This window comes from Mya arenaria, chromosome 4, assembly GCF_026914265.1.
Source record: "Mya arenaria isolate MELC-2E11 chromosome 4, ASM2691426v1".
Taxonomy (NCBI): domain Eukaryota; kingdom Metazoa; phylum Mollusca; class Bivalvia; order Myida; family Myidae; genus Mya; species Mya arenaria.
Window position 1 is genome coordinate 76,191,980 of NC_069125.1, and position 20,429 is coordinate 76,212,408.

The following is a 20,429-nucleotide window of genomic DNA, read 5'->3' on the forward strand; positions in this document are numbered from 1 at the left end:
AACTACATAATCATAGCCCTAGGTTTATTCTACAATTTACAACAAAAAATCGTTAAAATGTGGTTGAATTTTCTTTGGATATGGATCATAAAAAATATTGAGAAACGCATCGTATTCATTTGAAAGGGATATCGTTACCTATTATGTTATATATTACTGTTAAACAGAAACCAGAGTAATGAATCAGTAGCCACACACATATAGGTACATCTTAGCATGAAATAAACACATCTCTGAATCAGTTTCTTTTCCTTTGAATACTTACTACAGTTTTAACGACGATGACAATAATAATAATGTTTTTTACTCTCCAGGAAATAAAGTTCCATACTTTGCAAAAAGTGAAAATACAATGTATTCTTGATTCTACATATAGCAACAATAGAAGAAATAGTGTACAAGCTTTTTCAGTTAATTCATGCTGTATATGCGTGGTGTATGTCTGTCTGAGCACAATTTACCAAAAAATTACAAAATAGTGATGTCTTCCGATGCGCACCTTCAACAATTAAGAACTTAATTAAGAAAGCTCATGTTATATCTACAAGACAATGTTTAAGCTCGTTGCGTGTTGTACATGGTATATGGATATGAATCAACTTATTTTTTGGTACAGCTATACCATCATGTTGTAAAATTCAAATGTATTGTTTTACATATGAAAACATCTTAGTTTTATGATATGTCTTATTAATTCGAATAACATTATAACAATAGCCACCTGCTAATATTGTACGTAATAATCGGTTCATAATTTGGTTAATTGTACATGTCTTGACGTTGTAATATTACAGAAACGTACATTAAAATCGAATTCTTTAGTACGTTTAGCAATGGTTAGTTGGCATTTGACGTTTGATTCAGAAACCTACAGCTCATTTAAAAACAAAACAAAAACAATCCGAAAAGGCTCCATTTTGCCGAACAGTTACACTGAAAATTCCTTACAATTTTTTTTGTCTGTAAAAGGGAACAAGATCAAATCGGTGAGTGATCTAGAGCTCATGTTTATACTTTTTGTATTTGATGCATATAACAACTGTCAGTTTACAATAACGTTTAAGGAGCATTGCAACTGCATCGTTCTAAAATGAACTACGATCTTACGGGTAATCAATTCCTTAATTGTGCTCAAGTTTTATGAAACTAAACTTGCTTTAAGACAAACTCAACGTCTAAACGTTTAGAGCTCGTACTACTTCTATATCTAAAACGATTATAACAACAACAACAACAACAACACTGAACAAGATATTTAACTACTACTGCTGCTTGTCCTAGAGATTGGTTACAGGTAAAAGTATGGTGTACGCCAAAACCTATTGTAACAAGTATTTTATTTAAGTTTTGACAGTTGTCTTTAACTTTTCACTTACGCCTTTAATGAAGCACACCTCAACCTCCACCCCAACATACACATACGAATATTTATCAAACAAAAAATACTCAAAATGGGCAACAGGGGAGTTCACTGCGTTGGATATTGTCAAAAATGTTTTAAATGCTTTGTAACTTTAAGCAAAACGTATTTTTTTCAGTTCAATATACACATAAAATCAATGCACAATGCACACATAGATTATTTATAGAATGTTTCTGAATGGATTGGAGGACTTTTTGAATGCTTATATAAGTTATTTTCCATGTTGGAGTTTACCTATTCTGGATTGCAATGAAGTAATATAGCTCATGCAGATATGGACTAGAATAGGTCGCAAAATTACAAGAGCATAAGAATCATGATAGTAGCAAGCACGCGGTAAATAATGAACATTTTTATGTGAGTGTGCATACGTTGTGAGTTGGTTATAAACGTTATAAACAAACGTAGAAAGAGAAAAAAGAAGTGATATCACAAATATTGACCGACCGTCTATAATCAAAGGTGAGCCCGCACCGCGATCATAACACTACTACTCAAACCGTTTGGTTGCAGCAACAAAGTTCAAGACTCGTGTAAAGAGAAGCCTGTTTCCTTCCCGTGAAAGCTGTTTGTTGCCAAACAGCAGTTGTCGCAAAGGGCAAATCAGAAAATGAGAGAGGTTTTCTTGATATCTTTGACACTGAATAAGGTATTGATTGGGAGTTTCAGTTGCCCCACAGATGCATAATTGTGTCTGGGATAGATCACGACGATGGAGCTCAAACTGCAGAGTACTACATCCAAGTCGAAGGGGTGTGTGATATATCTGCATTATTCTAGTGCCGAACTTATAAAGATGGGCTTTGAAGTTGTGTTTTAAATTCCGGACGGTCAGTGCGTTCTATTCCCGGATTGTGCGATGCAAGAAGGAGGAACTGTAGGATTGTTCGAACGTCGTTGGCAGAGAGAAGCAAATATAATTGGTTGTTGTAAGCAGGAATGCGGTCGGATATACAAAATGGGCTGAGGTTGTTTTCATCCTGTTGTAGCTCTTATTGGATATCACCCTAGAATGCCTTATACTTATAAACAGAATTAAACCGTTTATCTGTGGTCATGTTTAAAGCCCGGGAATGGGCATTGCTTTGTTATTTTCGGTTCACTAGTAGAACAGGTTAAACATATAGACGTTTTAGCTAAATTTGACTGAAAAATCATGTGATAAAATGAATTTGACACTCCTCATTATATAATACAAATTTGTATTCAACACGCCGCCTAGGAAATATGATTTCGTTGAATAAAATTGTGTATAACATGACGATTCATGACCGATTCAAAATGACCCTTTTTCTTGCAAAAATTGGAAGCGTTTGAAATGACGGCGCATGTTTAGAGAATGCAATTATTCGGAAATAATGAGACTCATTTTTATTATTTTGTTGTATCCCATCACGCTTCCGGACATTTTAAGAAAAAAATCCAGTGGTAGGGTTCCTTTATAGCACAATCCAGAGTACCCGTGATATTCGGCGAAGGGTATTCTCTGATGAAACCCATAAACATTTACCTTTAATTGCCTCAAACATTATACAATCAATTTTTTTGGATAAACTCTACAAAATATATTCAGTGAACTAATAATAGGGATTAACCGGCGAAAATGGGAGTAATACTCAATTTTCAATTGTCACAATTAGTGCATTACTTAGTTTTAAAGAGAGTTTTGACCCTTTAAATTCTTTACTTTCTGATTATACAAATGTGTATCAAAGGGAGCAGGCCCTTGTCTGTAATTGCATAATAGTTTTGAGATGTCATCACTGTACTGCTCAGGTTCAATGAAGTCATTTGCAGGTCTGCCCGCGCCTATTGACTGCTTTATAGCTTGACCCCTAGTGACACAATCACTACTTAAATTGTGTTGAAATCCGAATGAGATAGAAGTGACTGCAATATCCAGTCAAATCCAGATAAAATAAGAATTTGAAGACACAGTGTGAAATACAAGATATCCCAGTGCGATTCCTTAGTTCTTTGCGAAGAGATCTCTTGGTTATTTGACGGATTTGACGATGGAATTTAACAACAAATTAAATTGTGCTTAGTTTATAAATTACCTTTCCAGCTACTGAAATCGCCTATCATCCTTCAATAAGTACAACACCTTCACCAACGTTTTTTTACCTGTATTCCACCCGTTGATTGTCTTTTAACATTGACATTTGATCATCGCGCCAATCAACAACATCGCAGTGAAGTTTCGCTGCTTGGCTAGCCGTTGTGTTATAGCTGTACAGGTGTATGCAACGTAAAGCTTTTTTGCATGGAGTTCAGGCGTGTTTTGAGGGAGTTATCAAAATTGAATATAATATCAATAGAAATCGCACTTTAATCAACCGCAGTCGACCATCTCAACACACACACACACGCGCGCGCGCGCGCGCACGCACGCACACACACGCACACGCACACGCACACCCACACACGCGCACGCGCACGCACACGCACACGCACACCCACGCACACGCACACGCACACACACACACACACACACACACATATGAAGTCAGAGTGACGTCAATATTCTGACTTAAGTTAACAGATTAATGCGTTTTAATATGTTCCCAAACAATTTTGATTTCTAATGCGGGGTACTTTGACTTGCAAGTCAATTTTACAAAAAACAACAACACCATTATCAATAGCAAATTCCTTCTTTCATACTATGTTTATTTAATACATTTAAAAATCTGATGTAAGAAGGCTAGGCTAACCTAACTTCAGATTTGTCTACTCAAATGTCTATTACCGCCCATTATAGGATTTTAAAAACGGCTTTGAGCTACTGGATGCGGTCACACTCGGTATTAAATTTGTTAATTTCGGCTTTACACCTTGCCAACTGTAGTTTATTCCCTTTAAGGCTTTGGAAACATATTTTACTTAATCTGCATGCAGTGAGATAAGGAGACGTATTCAATACAACTGAAATAAATCTTATTGTCTAACATCATTAAATCATTCACAGTATAGATCAGTTATCAATAACAAGTAATCCGACTTCTTTCATCGTTCTTAGATCCATTAACAATCAATATTGAAAACCGTCCCAGGCCGTAATACCGTCAAGGGGTGTACTTGTAAGATAAGTCTCACAGACAGACAGTGAGGTGTTTTCTGTTATATATTTCGTATCGTATAAAATGCATTTGTATATGCAGTTTTCATTGCTATTTGGAGTAAAATAAAGATGAGAAATATTTTCTTTCAAACTCATATTTGAAGAACAAAGTATTATATCATTACATTTTCAAACTCTGCTTATAAATTATACCAGTATTTCGTTAAAACTTTCGTTGACTCTGAAATGAATGTTATATTCTTACAAACTCTTAGTAGAGTCTACCTCCCTTTGTTTTAGTCCCTTTCGCCAAGCAAATTACGTGTTGACGATCAAAATCATGTTACATTGCTTAAAATCTGGATTTAATAAAAAAAAAGAGTTTTTATTAATTTTAGATATGGCTATTGGCATGATACGACAATGGTCTTTTCTGCGGCTACGCTCGGCGATTGGGTTTGAACGTATCGATACTGTTATTTTTCTTTAATTGGGGAATTATCAAAAAGAAAATTTCAATCAAAAAACACGTTTAATAACTATAAAAAAACTACAAAAGATCAAACGATTAAACTCATCTAATACATTGTAATGAGCAAGCACAGACTGTTTATATACGCAACAATACGGTCGAAAACAATTGAAATTATCTTACAATGTTAACGAATTTCAAGAAAGAAAATGGGGCACAATTAATCTGATCACAAAACTGTCAATGAAATGCCAAAATTAACCAAAATGACCTTCATTTCTTAGAAACATTCCATATATAAAAACTAAGAAACATATTCAATGTGCTTCCAAATTTTAAATAATACTATTTTACAGTGTCGTTAACTGTCATCAATGTGAAAACTGATCAACATGAGTATGTGGAAACGTTCTGACAAAATATGTGTAAAGTAACTACTAACATATATATACAAAATGATCTGATGCATACAAACATTTTGTTATTTAAGAAATATTACACACCACTGAGGGTCATATGACATTATAAGGACCGGCCAGTCCGCCCCCCCAAGATGTATTTGGGGGCTGACTGGCAGGTCCTTATAATGCCATATGGCCCGAAGTGGTCTGTTATATTTCTTATACCGAACACATTTTCACCATTTGATAATTTGAATGTGCCTTTCATGCGTTTTATTGAACAAATCTAATAATATTTACTTGCGAAAAAATGTCGTAGTGAAAATTGCAAGCAGCACTTACCAGTTTTATGCATTCGGAATCTTCCGCCATTTTTATCGATAACATCCTCGCATGTATGCCGGTACATCAGTAGAAGTAGTTGGATTTTTTTAAATTAGATCATTGATTAAATTTAGAGTTTTTAGCTTGTATTTATTGATCTAATTTTAAATTAATTACCAATGAAGTGTATTATTGCAGACAGAACTAGGATTCCAAAGAGTCTTAAATTCATTAAGTTTAACTGCTAAATTAAATAACAACGAGATCTACTTGCTGTGGACTTAAACATACTAATTTCTGAGTATGTAAACCGTCCATATATATCCGATGTTGTTTTCGACTAAAATGGCCGAGGACCTCCGCCACGTCAGCGTTATTATATTTTTGTCGAGGTCCGGACCGGCAGAAAAGGGACATGTACTAGCAAATCAAACGAAATAATCAAACCCAGATTCTCCGCGTTGTTTTTGTTACTTATGCATGTCTTTAATTGGGAAATTATCGAAAATATATTACCATAAAATAATCACGAGTTTATCCTTTTTATTATTACAGTGTACAGTACGTCAAAAAACTATTATAACAGTTACATTTAATTAATAATTGTAAAGAGCGAACCGAGAATACATAGACTAAAATACGGCGCCGGTTGGTTGACAGATATATTTCTTTGTAAGGAGATATCCTGGTGGTAGAAAATTGATATTCTTCAAAATTTCGCCAAAGCAAATTGAATTACAAGGTCAATTTCTGTTTGAACCCCTTTAATACACTGTATCACATTTGTGTTCTTTACGTACATGTTTATGTACAAACAGAAACAACATGTTTGTGATTAAAACTTAAGTGAAATAATGAAAGAAACAGCCATTTGTTAAATCTTAAACCTTTCGATTACTAACAATAATACAATTCAATCTGTTAATTATATACGCTGAACGAAAACAAATTCAAACATAAAAAGGCATAGCGAGCGCTACCCAAATTGGAAAATACATCGATCCATTTCTTGAATTTGCATCGGTCAAATCTCTCGGCTTTTTTGGCACCACGGTCACCTCGATTCCATGGTCTGAGTTTATCAGGATCGGCCATTATGTGTGTTTGACACCAATGTCTCCTCGATTGTTGTCGTAAACATGATCTTTCTGATCTTTCGGGACGGCCGAAGGTCTGAGATTCTTGCTATTCTTGTCATCAGATGAAACGTCATCCCTACCGTCCCTATTTAAATAAAGAAATAACACGTACAACACAAGTTTGTGAGTTTGTAGTTTTATGATAGTTTTATGACAGATACGGTAAATTCATGCATACTTCGCTTATTATATGGTATGTTTTTAGTCTACTCTAGTGGCTGTCTTGAGGCCAGGGTTGTCCGTGGCTGTCTTAAGAGTAGAGTTTACCAAAGATTTAAAGGGAAAAAAAACAATATTTAGAGTTGAAATTTGTCCTGCAGGTCAGCTTATCATAGTGGCACAATAATAATACAGTATTTGTTTTACTTCATGTATAAGTCTTTGGCTCTTAAAAGGTAAACTTACCTTGCACACCTAGCGACGATGTAGGAGTTTACGCTACAAAGAAACAACATTAAAATTAAAAAGAAAATCATTTAAAACACAATAGCAATATAGAACCATGTTTTATCCGAGTGTTTTTCATCCGTCAAATTGTAAGAGTCCTTATTAAGACTTTAACAATTTTTTTCCGAACTGCACTTCTGAAATTATCAATGATTTTTAAATTTAAAGTGAAGGTACAAAGCTAAAAGTCTAGTTTGGGTGTTTTTTCAGCACGACTGGAAACATTTTCAAAATATTGCTGCCCACTGTGAGTAAAACAAATAAATCACGAGGTACAGGAACAGAAAAGACAGCTCGATTTAGGTAATATTTACATTTACTTTGTACGTTTTCTAATTAAGTGTTAACGATGCGTACTCTGTTTGGTGTGAATAACTTAGTAACTAGTTGCTTTGCATATATTTCTATTTATATTATGTCTTAACCTCTACTCGGAAGCAAAACAAAACACTGACTGTACCGTAATAAAAATATCTTTATATCCTTGAAAACGTACAATTTCTGAAAAAAAACTTTTTTTTTAGAGCAAACGATTTAGATGAGTGTTATGTTTATTGTAAAATTATGTTGATGAGATTGGAAACATTATATATATATATATACGACTTACGCTTAATGCATAGAACTAACCTAGTTATGGGATAAGTTGCGAAACACTGCCTCTATGTGTATGTTTATGCACAAGTAATGACATCAATTGTCTGAAGCTAGGCGAATGGTTCTGACCGGAAGGCGAGGGTAAATAAATTAATCACCGGCCCCTAATGATGTGAGTTTTCTCGGAGGGCGATTCAAATAAGTTCATCTTCACCTCAAATTATGATGTGAGTCTAGACCGAATGCATCATAAATCAGTTCTACACCGCCTCCAGTATTGATGTGATTCAGCCTTGAAGGCGAGGGTATATATGTTCAACACCGCCCTCGATAATGATATGTTGATGACATGAAGGCGAGCGTTAATATTTTCAACACCGCCCAAGTAATGAAGTAATTCAGACCCGTCGGCGATAGTTTGTATGTTTATCATCTTTCTCAGTAATGTGGTGAGTCAGATCCGAAGGCGAGGGTTTAGAGTTCAGCACCTTTCCCAGTTATGTTCTGAGTCTAGCCCAAAGGCGACAGCATATACATTCATCAACACCCCCAGTTATGACATTCATCAACACCCCCAGTTATGACATTCATCAACACCCCCAGTTATGATGTCATAACTCGTGATTTGCATGTCTTTGTCATACGAATTTACATATTTTGTTACTATTACTGCATAAATCGTAAGGATGCCGCCGCCGAAAGTCCCAAAAACGGTAATTCGGGTTCCAAAGGGATGAGGGTTTGGGTTACACAATTAAAAATACTGTTTGAGATGTTAATGTCACATGGCATTGCAACGTGTAGTGAAATGTGGCTACAGTGTATTAGTGGGGATTTTCAAAGAATAGTAAAGGTTTGTTAACGTAGTTAACATGCTTAAACTGTTAAAACGTGACTTTTATCTTTGTAATATAATATTTTTTAATATTTACTATAATTATGTAGTTTACTGTCGACGTATAATTTTAAATGTCAATTACCTGATAATTAATGTAGTTATTCCATCTTACCTCATACTCAAATGTATTTGCGCATACGTGGAATCTTCCGACTGAAATATCTGATTCAGTCCCGAATTTTCTGAAAAGTTTTATCTTTATTTTAGATAAATATATGGCGAAACATAAAAGCTAATTCAATTCGACATATGTTTGGTTTTTGATTTAAACTTTTACTATGCAATCTAGAGAAACGCCATTATCATTATTCAGTTTTTTAATACATATTAGTTCTTCTTCTTCTTAATTGTCTCACCATTTTTTCTTCGTCGTACGAAGCGCGCTACAACAACAACGATGACAACAACGATGACAATGATTAAAATCGAAAGCCCACTCGGAAGTGCAATAACCGCGGCCGCTGGAATCGCTTGCCGAGGAGCAGTTACAGCTACAATTGGAGTAGTTGTTGTGGTCTCTGAATTGGCATTTGGAGGTAGGGGGTTTGGGTCTGTTGCCATCGGGCTGGTTTCCCGCGTTGATGTCGTTGAAATTGAAGAAGACGTGTCAGAAACCGTAGTGTTTGTACCTGTTGTAGTCGGACTGGCTTCCCGAGTAGATGTCGTTGGAATTGTAGAAGACATGTCAGTTAATGAAGTGGTAACTGTGGTCGTTGTATCAATACAGACAGGTGGTTCGATTGCAGGGCAGTCGATTCTTATATTTCCTGTTGTCACTAAAGCTGGAAAAGAGTACGCATACATGTATTTAGTATATCAAAACAACCAATACACTTTTCCAACAAAGCTTGAGAGATATTTGTAAAATAATATCGTCAACAAAGAGCAAAATGAGAATAAATAAGTGTTTTTTCTAAACTGCAAGTCCTCGATAATCGTTGTCTGGTGAACACTGCACAAGTATACGATGAATTGGAGCGTAATTGAGTACAATGGGTCCAACAGGCAGTAACTATGTTCACTTGACTCAAACGGCATTATCATTTTAAAAAGCCTGGAAAATATGTATATAAAAAAATAAAGAAACAAGCTCATGAGTCGAATGTTTAAACATAACCCCGTTTAATGACACAGGGTAAACGCCAAAAACATAGAACACAAAAACAAACAATTACAAACCAGAAACATTGAACATTACAAAACAACTCAAATAACACAGTACGTATATACTCTGTACAAAACTAGGTACCGCATTGGAATAAAAGGCATTTTAACTATTGACCTTTATTTGATCTTTGACTTTCAAACCTCGGTCTTGCACGCGAAACACTGTCTTGTAATGGAGCACATTGTTAAAATCCCTCTATGCATGGCAAAGTTACAGCTTGAACAAGGCAATTTGACCAATTTACTTTTAAGAGTGACCTTGATCTTTTATGTACAGGCATTGATTTTGAACGAGATACATCTAGTGTTAGATAACATTTGTGAAACATGTTTCTTATCAAATCCCTCTGTGTATGGCAAATACTGCCCGATAACGCATGAATGGTGCTAAAAAAACACACACACTTTCATACCCCAATCTTATACTCTAGGTTTTCATTCTGGTAAATACATTGCATTAAATAAAATAAACAACATACATTTGAATCCTAACCAATACGCTCCCCCGCGGCTTTGATCCCAAACGCTCGGACTTGTATAATTGTTATCAAGTTTAAGAAGAATGTAGTTTGCATTTATTGTGAGTGGTTCCTTTTTAAGGTTGGTATTGTCCGCACACGTCCATTCTTTAAGCACATCTCCTCTAGAAGTTTCTATTTTCAACGTCTGGTTGCAAGGGATATTATCCCACTGTTCAGTGTTACTATAAGGAAAGAAAACCAATTTTATCTAATTGCATTAGTATATTATAATTATTATTATTGGTAAGAACTGTCACAGAATGATTGCTATGATTTAATGGAAAATACAAAAAAAAGAATTTAAAACAACAATGTTGATAACCAATTATACCAAAGTTTTCATGGACGCCATAGATATAAAAGACATTTGTAATTTCATTTGATTAATGATCAATATTAACCTGTCTTCTAAGACCAAATGAAGAATGTAAACATATATCCCTGAACTGCAGTTGTCTGTTTGGATCGAACATTCGCTGTCTGCCATATACGGAATTCTCTGATTGTTACTACTAAACCCAGGACTCTGGAGGTAGATATCATTGCCCGGCGAAGGTGTCGTTAGGCTTCCAGTGCTGTCCGGTAAACTGAGGGACTCTAAAAGAGAACGTTTTAAAAAAGTTTGATTTAAAGGACTTTTTCAATATAAAGTCAGTGGGAAAGACTATACATATTTTTTTATGTTAGTTCAATAAATATGAGGTTAAATCTTTAACAAGGGTAAAACATAATTATATCCGTTGCTGCATGTTGTGTGTGATGTATTTTAAATATATTTGACTACTGGGTTCGTCCCTCTAGTTCCCCTGGTATTATGAAGATGATTTGATTCACTTATATTCCAGACCCAAACTTCTCAACTTTTAACAGTATCAAGCTTAGCTTACTATTTTTGTCTTCGTATATAGTAAGTGATTTTCTTGTTTTAAAATATTTTGAGACTTCTATAGGAATCTTTGAAAATGATCATGATATATTCAAAAAGCAACATAATATTTAACTGGTTTTAAGTAAGCCAGTAATTAAGCTAATTGGAACACGATACTTAAACCGGGTAAACTTATGATATTTAAACACCTAAGCTTGTATAAAATGATACGATATTACGTCTGCTAAAGATTCGAACTAAAATTTAACTTCTTTTAAAACTTAAACGGTCTCTTAAACGTTACTTGATATCGTGTCGATTACTTAAGCTAAAAGTAATAAAAGTGTAAAAAGCTTTGGTCTACCGACGGACCGACCGCCGACCGAACTACCGACCGACATGTGCAAAGCATTATACCCCTCTTCTTCGAAGGGGGGCATAATTATTGAACGTGATTTTCAATAGATAAGTATATAACGAGACAACAACTTACTTTCAAGACAGTAGTAATTCATATACATAAAGTTTGAGACAATATCATACGGTTTCGGCTCGTATTTATCATATGGGCATTTAGAGCTCGGCACCAGCACTTGTGGGACCATGACATTACAAGAAGAATGCCCATTACAAGTCTGATAATTGGCGACGGAATATTTCGTGTCGAACTGGTGTGTAACTGTACAATCCCTTGAGCTGTTCACACTCTCTTTCAAACAACAGGATTGCCAATATTCTTCAAAAATGACGGTGTTGTTGGTACAGTTCATGACAACGGGGTGGAAAACGACGGTGAAGGATTCTATGAGAATGACGAGGTCTTGGGACGAACAGGTAGACCGCATCCATCGCGTATGGTCGTTTTCTAAACCGAAACACGATGCCGAACTTTCTTTTATCTGAAGATTCGCAAAAACGTCTGGAAAAAGGAAAAGTAAATGCGTTGTAGGGAACTTGCTGGAGAGTAACGGGCTCGAATTCTTTTGGAAAAACCCGATAAGCCAATGGTGCATGTGTGTCGTCATGAGTGATATCATTGAAAATGTTTTACATTAAGCTCGATTAGGGCCGCAACATTACTCGGCAGCTTCATTTTTGTTTCGACGCCATTTTTGCAGTGTTCATTCGTTTGAAAAGTGTTGGTTTTTTTTTAAACTGACTGGATTACTGGGATTATTTACACACAATACCTATTGGGTAATCGATTAATTACCGATATGGTCCTACTTTAACCTTTCTTTGTTTTGACAACTAATTTAAGTCTGAAACATTTGTTAACATGTTCTTGATAAAATGTACAGCATCTTCAGCATCAGAGAAATAATATTTGAAATTTCTTTGTTCATTGGATACGACGTAATGGAATCATGTCCATATAAGTCGTTTGTTCTGAATAAAATCGACAGAAATAACTTAAGTTCGGAGGAGTTGAACGTTGTAGATTTAATTTTGTGCTTTTAAAGCAAACAAATTGTCAAAACAACTGCAGAAAGTACAATCTAGTAAATACACACCAGCTTGCCAGGAAAAGACAACTCGGAAGAAAATATGTAAGTTAAATGCGGTTTATTTAATTAGTTGATATTTGTATACAGCTGTATATGCTGAAATTTGTTTTGGTACCAAAGCTGGCATCTCTGACCCACTTTCGGTCTAAAACCAGGTCACTCAGTTGCCATTGTTTTGATGCGAGCCCTGAAAGCGCTTATGTAAAACAAAAAAGCCGGTCATTAAGGGCAGGTGAATTTACTGAATAATGCACGTTTTCTACCGATAACGCCCGGGTTTACGCGCTTGAACACACCACGATAACTGACCGAAAACACATTTTTTGCATTAATATCCGTTAACACACGCCTCCTCTTTTTGGAAATTCGTCCTCGAATTTTGGAAACTAAGGTAAGTTTTTCTTGACCTTGAGGCTTAATGAACTTAGCGAGTCCCTCGATGGGCGCTAAAGATGACTTTTAATATGTTTCCGTGCATCTGATGGGGATCGAACCCACAACACACAACATCTGTAATCGGGTATTTGACATATAACGAAACATCACCGAAATATACCCAATTACACAAGTATTTCAACAATATAAATATGTTTCATGTCAAAACTACGCACATTTTTTGTCAAGAAAGTCCTGTGACCCCTGATAATATATTTAAATACAAAAATATGTTGATAAAGCGTAGAGACTTATATAATTTTCCCTGTAAAACGTACGATTTTTTTATTTGTAATAAAAGTAATCCAAAAGACAAAATTGTTTGTATTATATCTACCTATAACCATTTTCTTGGAACACTTCTGAGTTTGAATGCAAATGCTGTTGTTGTGTTTTTGTTTTTATTTTATTTCGATCAAAATCTACATTCGTAAAAATATTCCGCTATTAAACTGACCCTGACATGTGTAAAAGTATGTAAATGTGTTTGTTTCTATGAAACTGCTTTTCATGCTATTTGTAAATGGCCAATGCCAAGATGCCGATTTGCCAATCAACTTGAAACTTGAATTTAATTTGTTCTACGAAAGAATGCAGAAACAACAACAATTATTGCAATATGAATTATTGCATTGGACTTTTACGTTCTGGTGCATGCCATACCCTATATAAAATACACATTATATTCTTATCTTGTAATTACTATTAAACTATGGTTTCTTAATTTGTAATTATTCATAAACCATAGTTTATCTTTTTTACCCTAGGTGCCGTATAGGGTACATTCCATGGAAGCTTACACAAAAACAAGCAGATAATGTTTCTCATTCAAAGACGAATCGGGTCAAGTGCAATTTTAATTCAACTGAAGGCTAAAGTTATTCCATTCTTTCAACTTTGGTTGTATTATGTATTATGTCAAAACCTGTAACATGATGACATTATAGGTCTCAGGATGGACGCCGTATCAGCAGTGGTACCCAGGACGATGAAACGTAATTGAACAATATTTTCCATGCTTTTTAAAAAATTAAAAACTAAAGCAACAAAAAAAAAACACATGCAAATTTACAATTCGGCCTGCTTTTTGAAAATAAATGACAAAATTAAAACAAACTTCGATGTTTCCCTAAACTTGTATCATATACGTGTATGCATTTTGTCACGTGATGTAGGCGGTAATGGCGGTGTTTTTTGAGTGGGATAAAAAAAATCAAAATTTGGGATTTATTAAATAAATAAGCGATTTTCATCAACGGATTTTACATGTAAATGACTATTTGATAAGTTGTGTTGTGGATACTATGGTTAAAAATCGAAAATCTAAGCGCAAACAGAGAAATAGCAGTGATGAAGGTGACAATCTAAACAAAAGCAAAGTTTTCAAACCAAGAGGCCCGTCGGAGGAGTTGAACATCTCAGTTAGTGAGGTTTTAAACCAAGCAAACCAAGTGTTATTTAATGAACACGTTGAAAAAGATAGTAACAACAGTGTGTTTTTAGCGGATTTGCATAGTTTCCAAGATTCGAACTCAGAGACTGATAAAATGGCGGAAAGTAGGGAGCCCTCTAATAAAGATATAATGAACTGCCTCCAAGGAATAACCAAAAGATTAGATGCATTTGAGATAAAGTTGGGGGCTATTGAACAGCTTGACAAGAAAGTAACAAGTTTTGAAAAGGAACTGAAATCTATTTGTGTTGCACTCGAGGACAGGACAAAGCGTGTCGAGGAAAACATGTCGAAGGTCGAGGATAAGGTGGAGGGCACCGATATCGCAGTGGGACTACTTTCGGACAAGGTCACCCATTTGGAGAAGGAGCGTGAGAGCCTCCGGGACGATGTGGCTTATCTCAAGTCACAATCCATGAGGAACAACCTGGTGTTCACGAACGTCCCGGAGGACACCGCTGGAGGTAACGAGTCCGTAGAAGCTACCGAGCGGAAACTACGGCAACATTTTCAAGATGCGCTGAAGATTGCTAAGGAGACCGCTGACAGTATACGCTTCGAGCGCGTCCACAGGTCTCCTGGGTACCCGGTTCCCGGAAAATTGAGGACGATCGTAGCGAAGTTTACATTTTTTAAAGACCGTGAATTTGTCCGGAAACAATGGAAAGAGCTCCGGGGCACCACGTTCCATATGTATGAGCAGTACCCGCCGGAAGTGATCGCCAAGCGGAGGAAACTTATACCAAGAATGAAGGCGGCAAGAGAACAGGGGAAGAGCTCGTGCATCGCATACGACACGCTGTACGTTGACGGCCGTCCGGGACGCGACTAGGGGCACGCCGGAGGTGAGCTGTCCGTACTGTCGTGGAATGTACACGGACTAACAAACGATAAACAATCTTGTGCTGATTTTGTAAATATTGTTGCTAAACATGATATTTGTTTTCTTTATGAATCCTGGACGAACTCTAGCAGTAAAATAAATCTTAACGGTTTTATTACACATAATTTCTATAGAAAATTTCAAAACAGAAATTCACGCAGAAGTAGTGGTGGAATAGTATTGCTTTATAAAGAACATTTGAAAGATGGAATACAGATTGTTAAGAATCACCATGATACATTAATTTGGCTTAAGTTGGACCATACGTTTTTTAATACAAATGAAGATATATATTTGTGTGGTTCGTATATTTGGTGTGAGGATTCCCCAGCTTATAATACATTTAATAATATTAACTTGTTTGATACTCTTGAAAATGACATTTTTTGCTTATGATAGCCTAGGTTCCGTGTTTCTATGTGGGGATTTTAACAGTAGAATAAGTAGTAAAAACGACTATGTAATTCACGATAAGTGTAATATGTATGTTGATGACATTGATTATGAACCGGATAGGACCCCGGTCAGGGCCTCTGTAGACAAAAGTCACAATAGTCATGGTATTAAATTATTAGATGTAAATCATCATGTATACGTATTGTTAATGGTCGCATTGGAGATACAAATCAGTTCACTTTTTTGTCTCGTAACGGTTCTTCTGTGATTGACTATTTGTTATGTAATGAACGTCATTTTTCAATGGTTTTACTATTGGGCAATTTAATGAATGGAGCGACCATGCCCCGTTACAATTTTCATTGATTTGTAATAATCCGACAATAAATGATGCTAGCTCTTCTGAAGTACGGTATAAATGGAATGATATTTATAAAGATCAATTTCGATCTGGTATAATAGGTAAATTACCAGAATTTAATAATATTGTATTTAATTTAGATAATTGCACCAAACAGTCTTTAAACGATGCATTAAATAATTTTACTGAAATTGTTCGAAGTGTCGCAGACCCTTTATTTTCAAAACGTACTTATTTTGACAATAAACCTAGTTTTGAGACAGAGAGTTATATGAAAAATACTGACTGGTTTGATCAAGAATGTATTAATTCTCGTAATGTTTATTTGAATGCATTAAACTTGTATAATTGTGATAAAACAAATGTAAATAGGTTAGATTTATGCGAACGTAAAATGCAATATAAGAATATTATACGCAAAAAGAAAAATGCATTTTATGTACGCAAAATGTCTGAAATAGAAAATTTGAAGAAAGCTAAACCAAAAGATTTTTGGAAATATTTTAAAAATAAGAATAAGTCGGTTTCTAATAAAATAGAGTTAGAATCCTTTCGAGAATATTTTGAAAATCTTGGCAGTAATGTGTTTGATTGTTCAAACGAAGAAGCGGAAGATTTTTGTGAAAATAATGATTTTAATAAACAAAATGAAACGTTCCCAGAACTTGACCAACCTATCGTTGTAGATGAAATTTTAAAAGCTGTTAAGTCTCTGAAAAGTGGAAAAGCATATGGCAGTGATTGCTTGCTAAATGAATATTTTATTGAAAGTATAGATTTATTATCGGCACATTTATGTGATCTATTCAATTGTATTTTGAACTCGGGTATTTATCCTGATAAGTGGATGGATGGTATTATAATCCCTTTGCAAAAAAAGGCAATGTTAATGATGTGAACAATTATAGAGGTATTACCCTTGTGAGTTGTATGTCTAGGTTATTTACCTCTGTGCTTAACACACGACTTGAACTTTTTTGCAATGAACATAACATAATTTCGGATGCACAATTCGGATTTCGCAAAGGCAGATCTACGGTTGATGCAATATTTATACTTATGTTATTAGTACAAAACTATTTAAATGAAAATAAACGATTATATGTTATATTTGTCGATATGATGAAATGTTTTGATTCCATATATAGAAATGCATTATGGCTTAAAATGTATAAATGTGGAATCCAAGGCAAAATTCTTAGAATTATACGCGATATGTACAAACAAGTTAAATCCTGTGTCAAATCATGTTCTTATTATTCTGAGTATTTTAATTATGCTGTTGGCTTACGCCAAAGGGAGGTAATGTCCCCTCTTTTATTTTCTGTCTTTGTTGAAGACTTTGAATTGTATTTACAAAACAATGTTGAATCCGGTTTACAATTTGATGATATAGTGTTGATGTTACTGTTATTCGCAGATGATATGGCCATTGTAGGTAAAACACCTAAAGAATTGCAAGATCATTTAGACACATTATTCGAATATTGTAATACATGGGGACTCAAAGTGAATACCACTAAAACTAAAATTATGGTTTTTCGTAAACGTGGTGGATTATTAGACACTGAGCGTTGGACCTATAATGGAAACGTTATCGATGTAGTAAATGATTTTAACTATCTTGGAACTGTTTTCAACTACACGGGTAATTTTGCACTTAATCAAGAACATTTAATTGGCAAAGCCCTTAAGGCTATGAATGTTCTATTATGCAAATGTAAAGATTATGACATTAGTCCAAAAACGTTTTGCCAATTGTTTGACGCTTTTGTTTTGTCTGTTTTGAATTATGCTTGTGAAATTTGGGGAAATTCTAAATCAAAAGAAATAGAGAGAATACACTTAAAATTTTTCAAAAGACTACTGAAGGTTAGGCCAAATACATGTAATGCCTGTATCTATGGTGAACTAGGCTTTGTCAGATTGTAATAATGGTAAAAGAAATTGGGTATCAAATGTTAAGAATTTGTTAGACGCTCATGGTTTTTCTTATATATTTGACAATGTTGCCAATATAGATTGTAAAGTTTTTTTGTATGAATTTAAACGTAGACTTCTAGATATTTTTCAGCAAAATTGGCTCGGAACACTTAACAATAGTACAGTTTTAACTATATATAAAGAGATTAAACCTTCATTAGAATACGAAAAATACCTCGATATTTTACCAACAAATTTACGCTTGTACTTCTCCAGACTAAGGTTATCTGTATTTCCTCTGAGAATTCAGACTGGTAGATATGCCAGAAACCGAATACCTCGAGAGGAACGGTACTGTTTAACTTGCAATACTAACGATATTGAAGATGAATTTCATTTTATATGCATATGTCCATGTTATTCCGATGTTAGGAAGAAATATTTAAAACGTTGTTACTATATGCACCCTTCTGTATACAAATTTCTACGATTATTGAAATCAAATGGTAGAAATGAATTAATTAAACTAGCTTTGTATATTAAATATGCTCTTGTTATTCGAAATAATTTGTTGAATGTTGAAAGATAAATATTAAGTTCAGCCTCCATTTTTTGTTACACATAGTAAATGATAGTATGTTGCTTTGTTACACATAATATGTTGTGTTATATAAAACAAAAACGTATTTACCATCACATGTTGTATATACACGTTGACATGTTTTATGAAAATATATATGTTTATGTAGATGATGTACATTGTACAAGTCTAAATAAAAATGTCTGTCTGTCTGTCTGTCATAAAACTGGTGAATATTGCTCTTGATAAATAAACAATAGCAAAGAACAAAGGAAGCCTACCTTGACTCCGGATAGAAACTATCTGAATGATTAACAAAATTGACACTAAATGAACGAAGGCCATATTAAAACTTATGAATCCCGATTCCGACGAGGAAATGAGGCTGTCTTTGCTCTTCTTCAAACGGGCTCGGTAATTTACCCAAGCTGACTTCCTGATTTTGCGAAAGACGAAGCTGGTTGGTTACTTCATTACAATAACATATCGATATTCTGGTTATTAGTTTGAATTTCAATGTGAATTTGCTGCGCTTCATTAGGCTTTTTAGGTTTATCTTTCTATATATCCCAAAAAGCAAAACCCAGTTTATATACAAACGATACGCAAGCCAAATATATTCACTAGCAGTGTTTTAGAGTAAAAGAGCAGAACATATACAGATATTAAGCTTTCAAAAATGAAATAGGTAAATAATAATACATTGTAAACGATTCAAATAATCTAGCCCTATACGTGTATATTTTAAAGCCCTTTATCACACAGTTTTTATATAAAAAAACACACGAATTTCGCGTCATAACGAGAAATGTTAAAAAAGCATTTATTTTCCGTGTAGGTTATTTCTGTGTGTTTTTGTGTGCGTCTGATGTAGTACGGAAAGCACCTGACGCCATGATAAGATAACATGAATATGGCTTTGTTATGTCTTGACTCTCTTTTAGCAATCTCACAGTAATTATGAAACATCTGAACTATCAATCAAAAGAATAGCAAAGGAGATTAGCCTGATGTAAGCTGATATGTTTTAAAACTACATAAATTATACGCACAGCTCGTAATCGGAGTGATACACTTTTTGAATGAATTAACATAAATATAATTAAAGACAGATGATTTAAAGTAAAGAGATGTTAAAATAATTGCATTTTCTTAGATCTAAGTAGACGGCCTCTAAACGCCAGCTCCACCACTTTACGGTGGTGCAAAGAAAAAAGACCTGGTGGAGCTGTGCCCTATGTTTACATGAACAAACCTGAGTATGATTTATAGTTTATTTGATAATTTCATTTAACGGACATAATTCAAAAATCGGAGAATGTGGTACCGTGTAAGAACACTTCTTCTGTAGGCTGGTTACTCTTTCGTTTCAATATTGTGCAAACTGTGGTGCCAGGAGCTTTTCTCCCGAATAGGACTTGTGCATATTTTGAGATCTGATTGCATAGCAAGTACATTTCGGTGCTTACACCGCCCGTAAGAACATTCTCACGCATGCAAATATAACTGTTATGTATAATACCAAGGGCGAAACACAACAAAACTGATAAGCAAATGGTAAACTGATAA

General features: G+C 34.7%; 1 protein-coding gene across 2 annotated transcripts; it reads right to left on the reverse strand.

Moving 5' to 3' along the window:
* Window positions 1-4,772: 4,772 nt before the first annotated feature.
* LOC128231660 (uncharacterized) lies at window positions 4,773-19,270 on the reverse strand. Of its 2 annotated transcripts, XM_052944712.1 has the most exons (8): window positions 19,142-19,270; window positions 11,815-12,240; window positions 10,855-11,050; window positions 10,412-10,635; window positions 9,122-9,547; window positions 8,878-8,947; window positions 7,229-7,261; window positions 4,776-6,908 (listed from the first exon to the last, which is right to left on the reverse strand). In XM_052944712.1, exons 1-8 carry the CDS (start codon window positions 19,203-19,205, stop codon window positions 6,779-6,781), a joined length of 1,569 nt encoding a protein of 522 aa, XP_052800672.1. In that variant the 5' UTR covers window positions 19,206-19,270; the 3' UTR covers window positions 4,776-6,778. The 2 variants fall into 2 exon arrangements, with proteins under 2 accessions (XP_052800673.1, XP_052800672.1); XM_052944713.1 differs by lacking the exon at window positions 11,815-12,240 and having other exon boundaries at window positions 4,773-6,908.
* Between the last annotated feature and the right edge of the window lie 1,159 nt (window positions 19,271-20,429).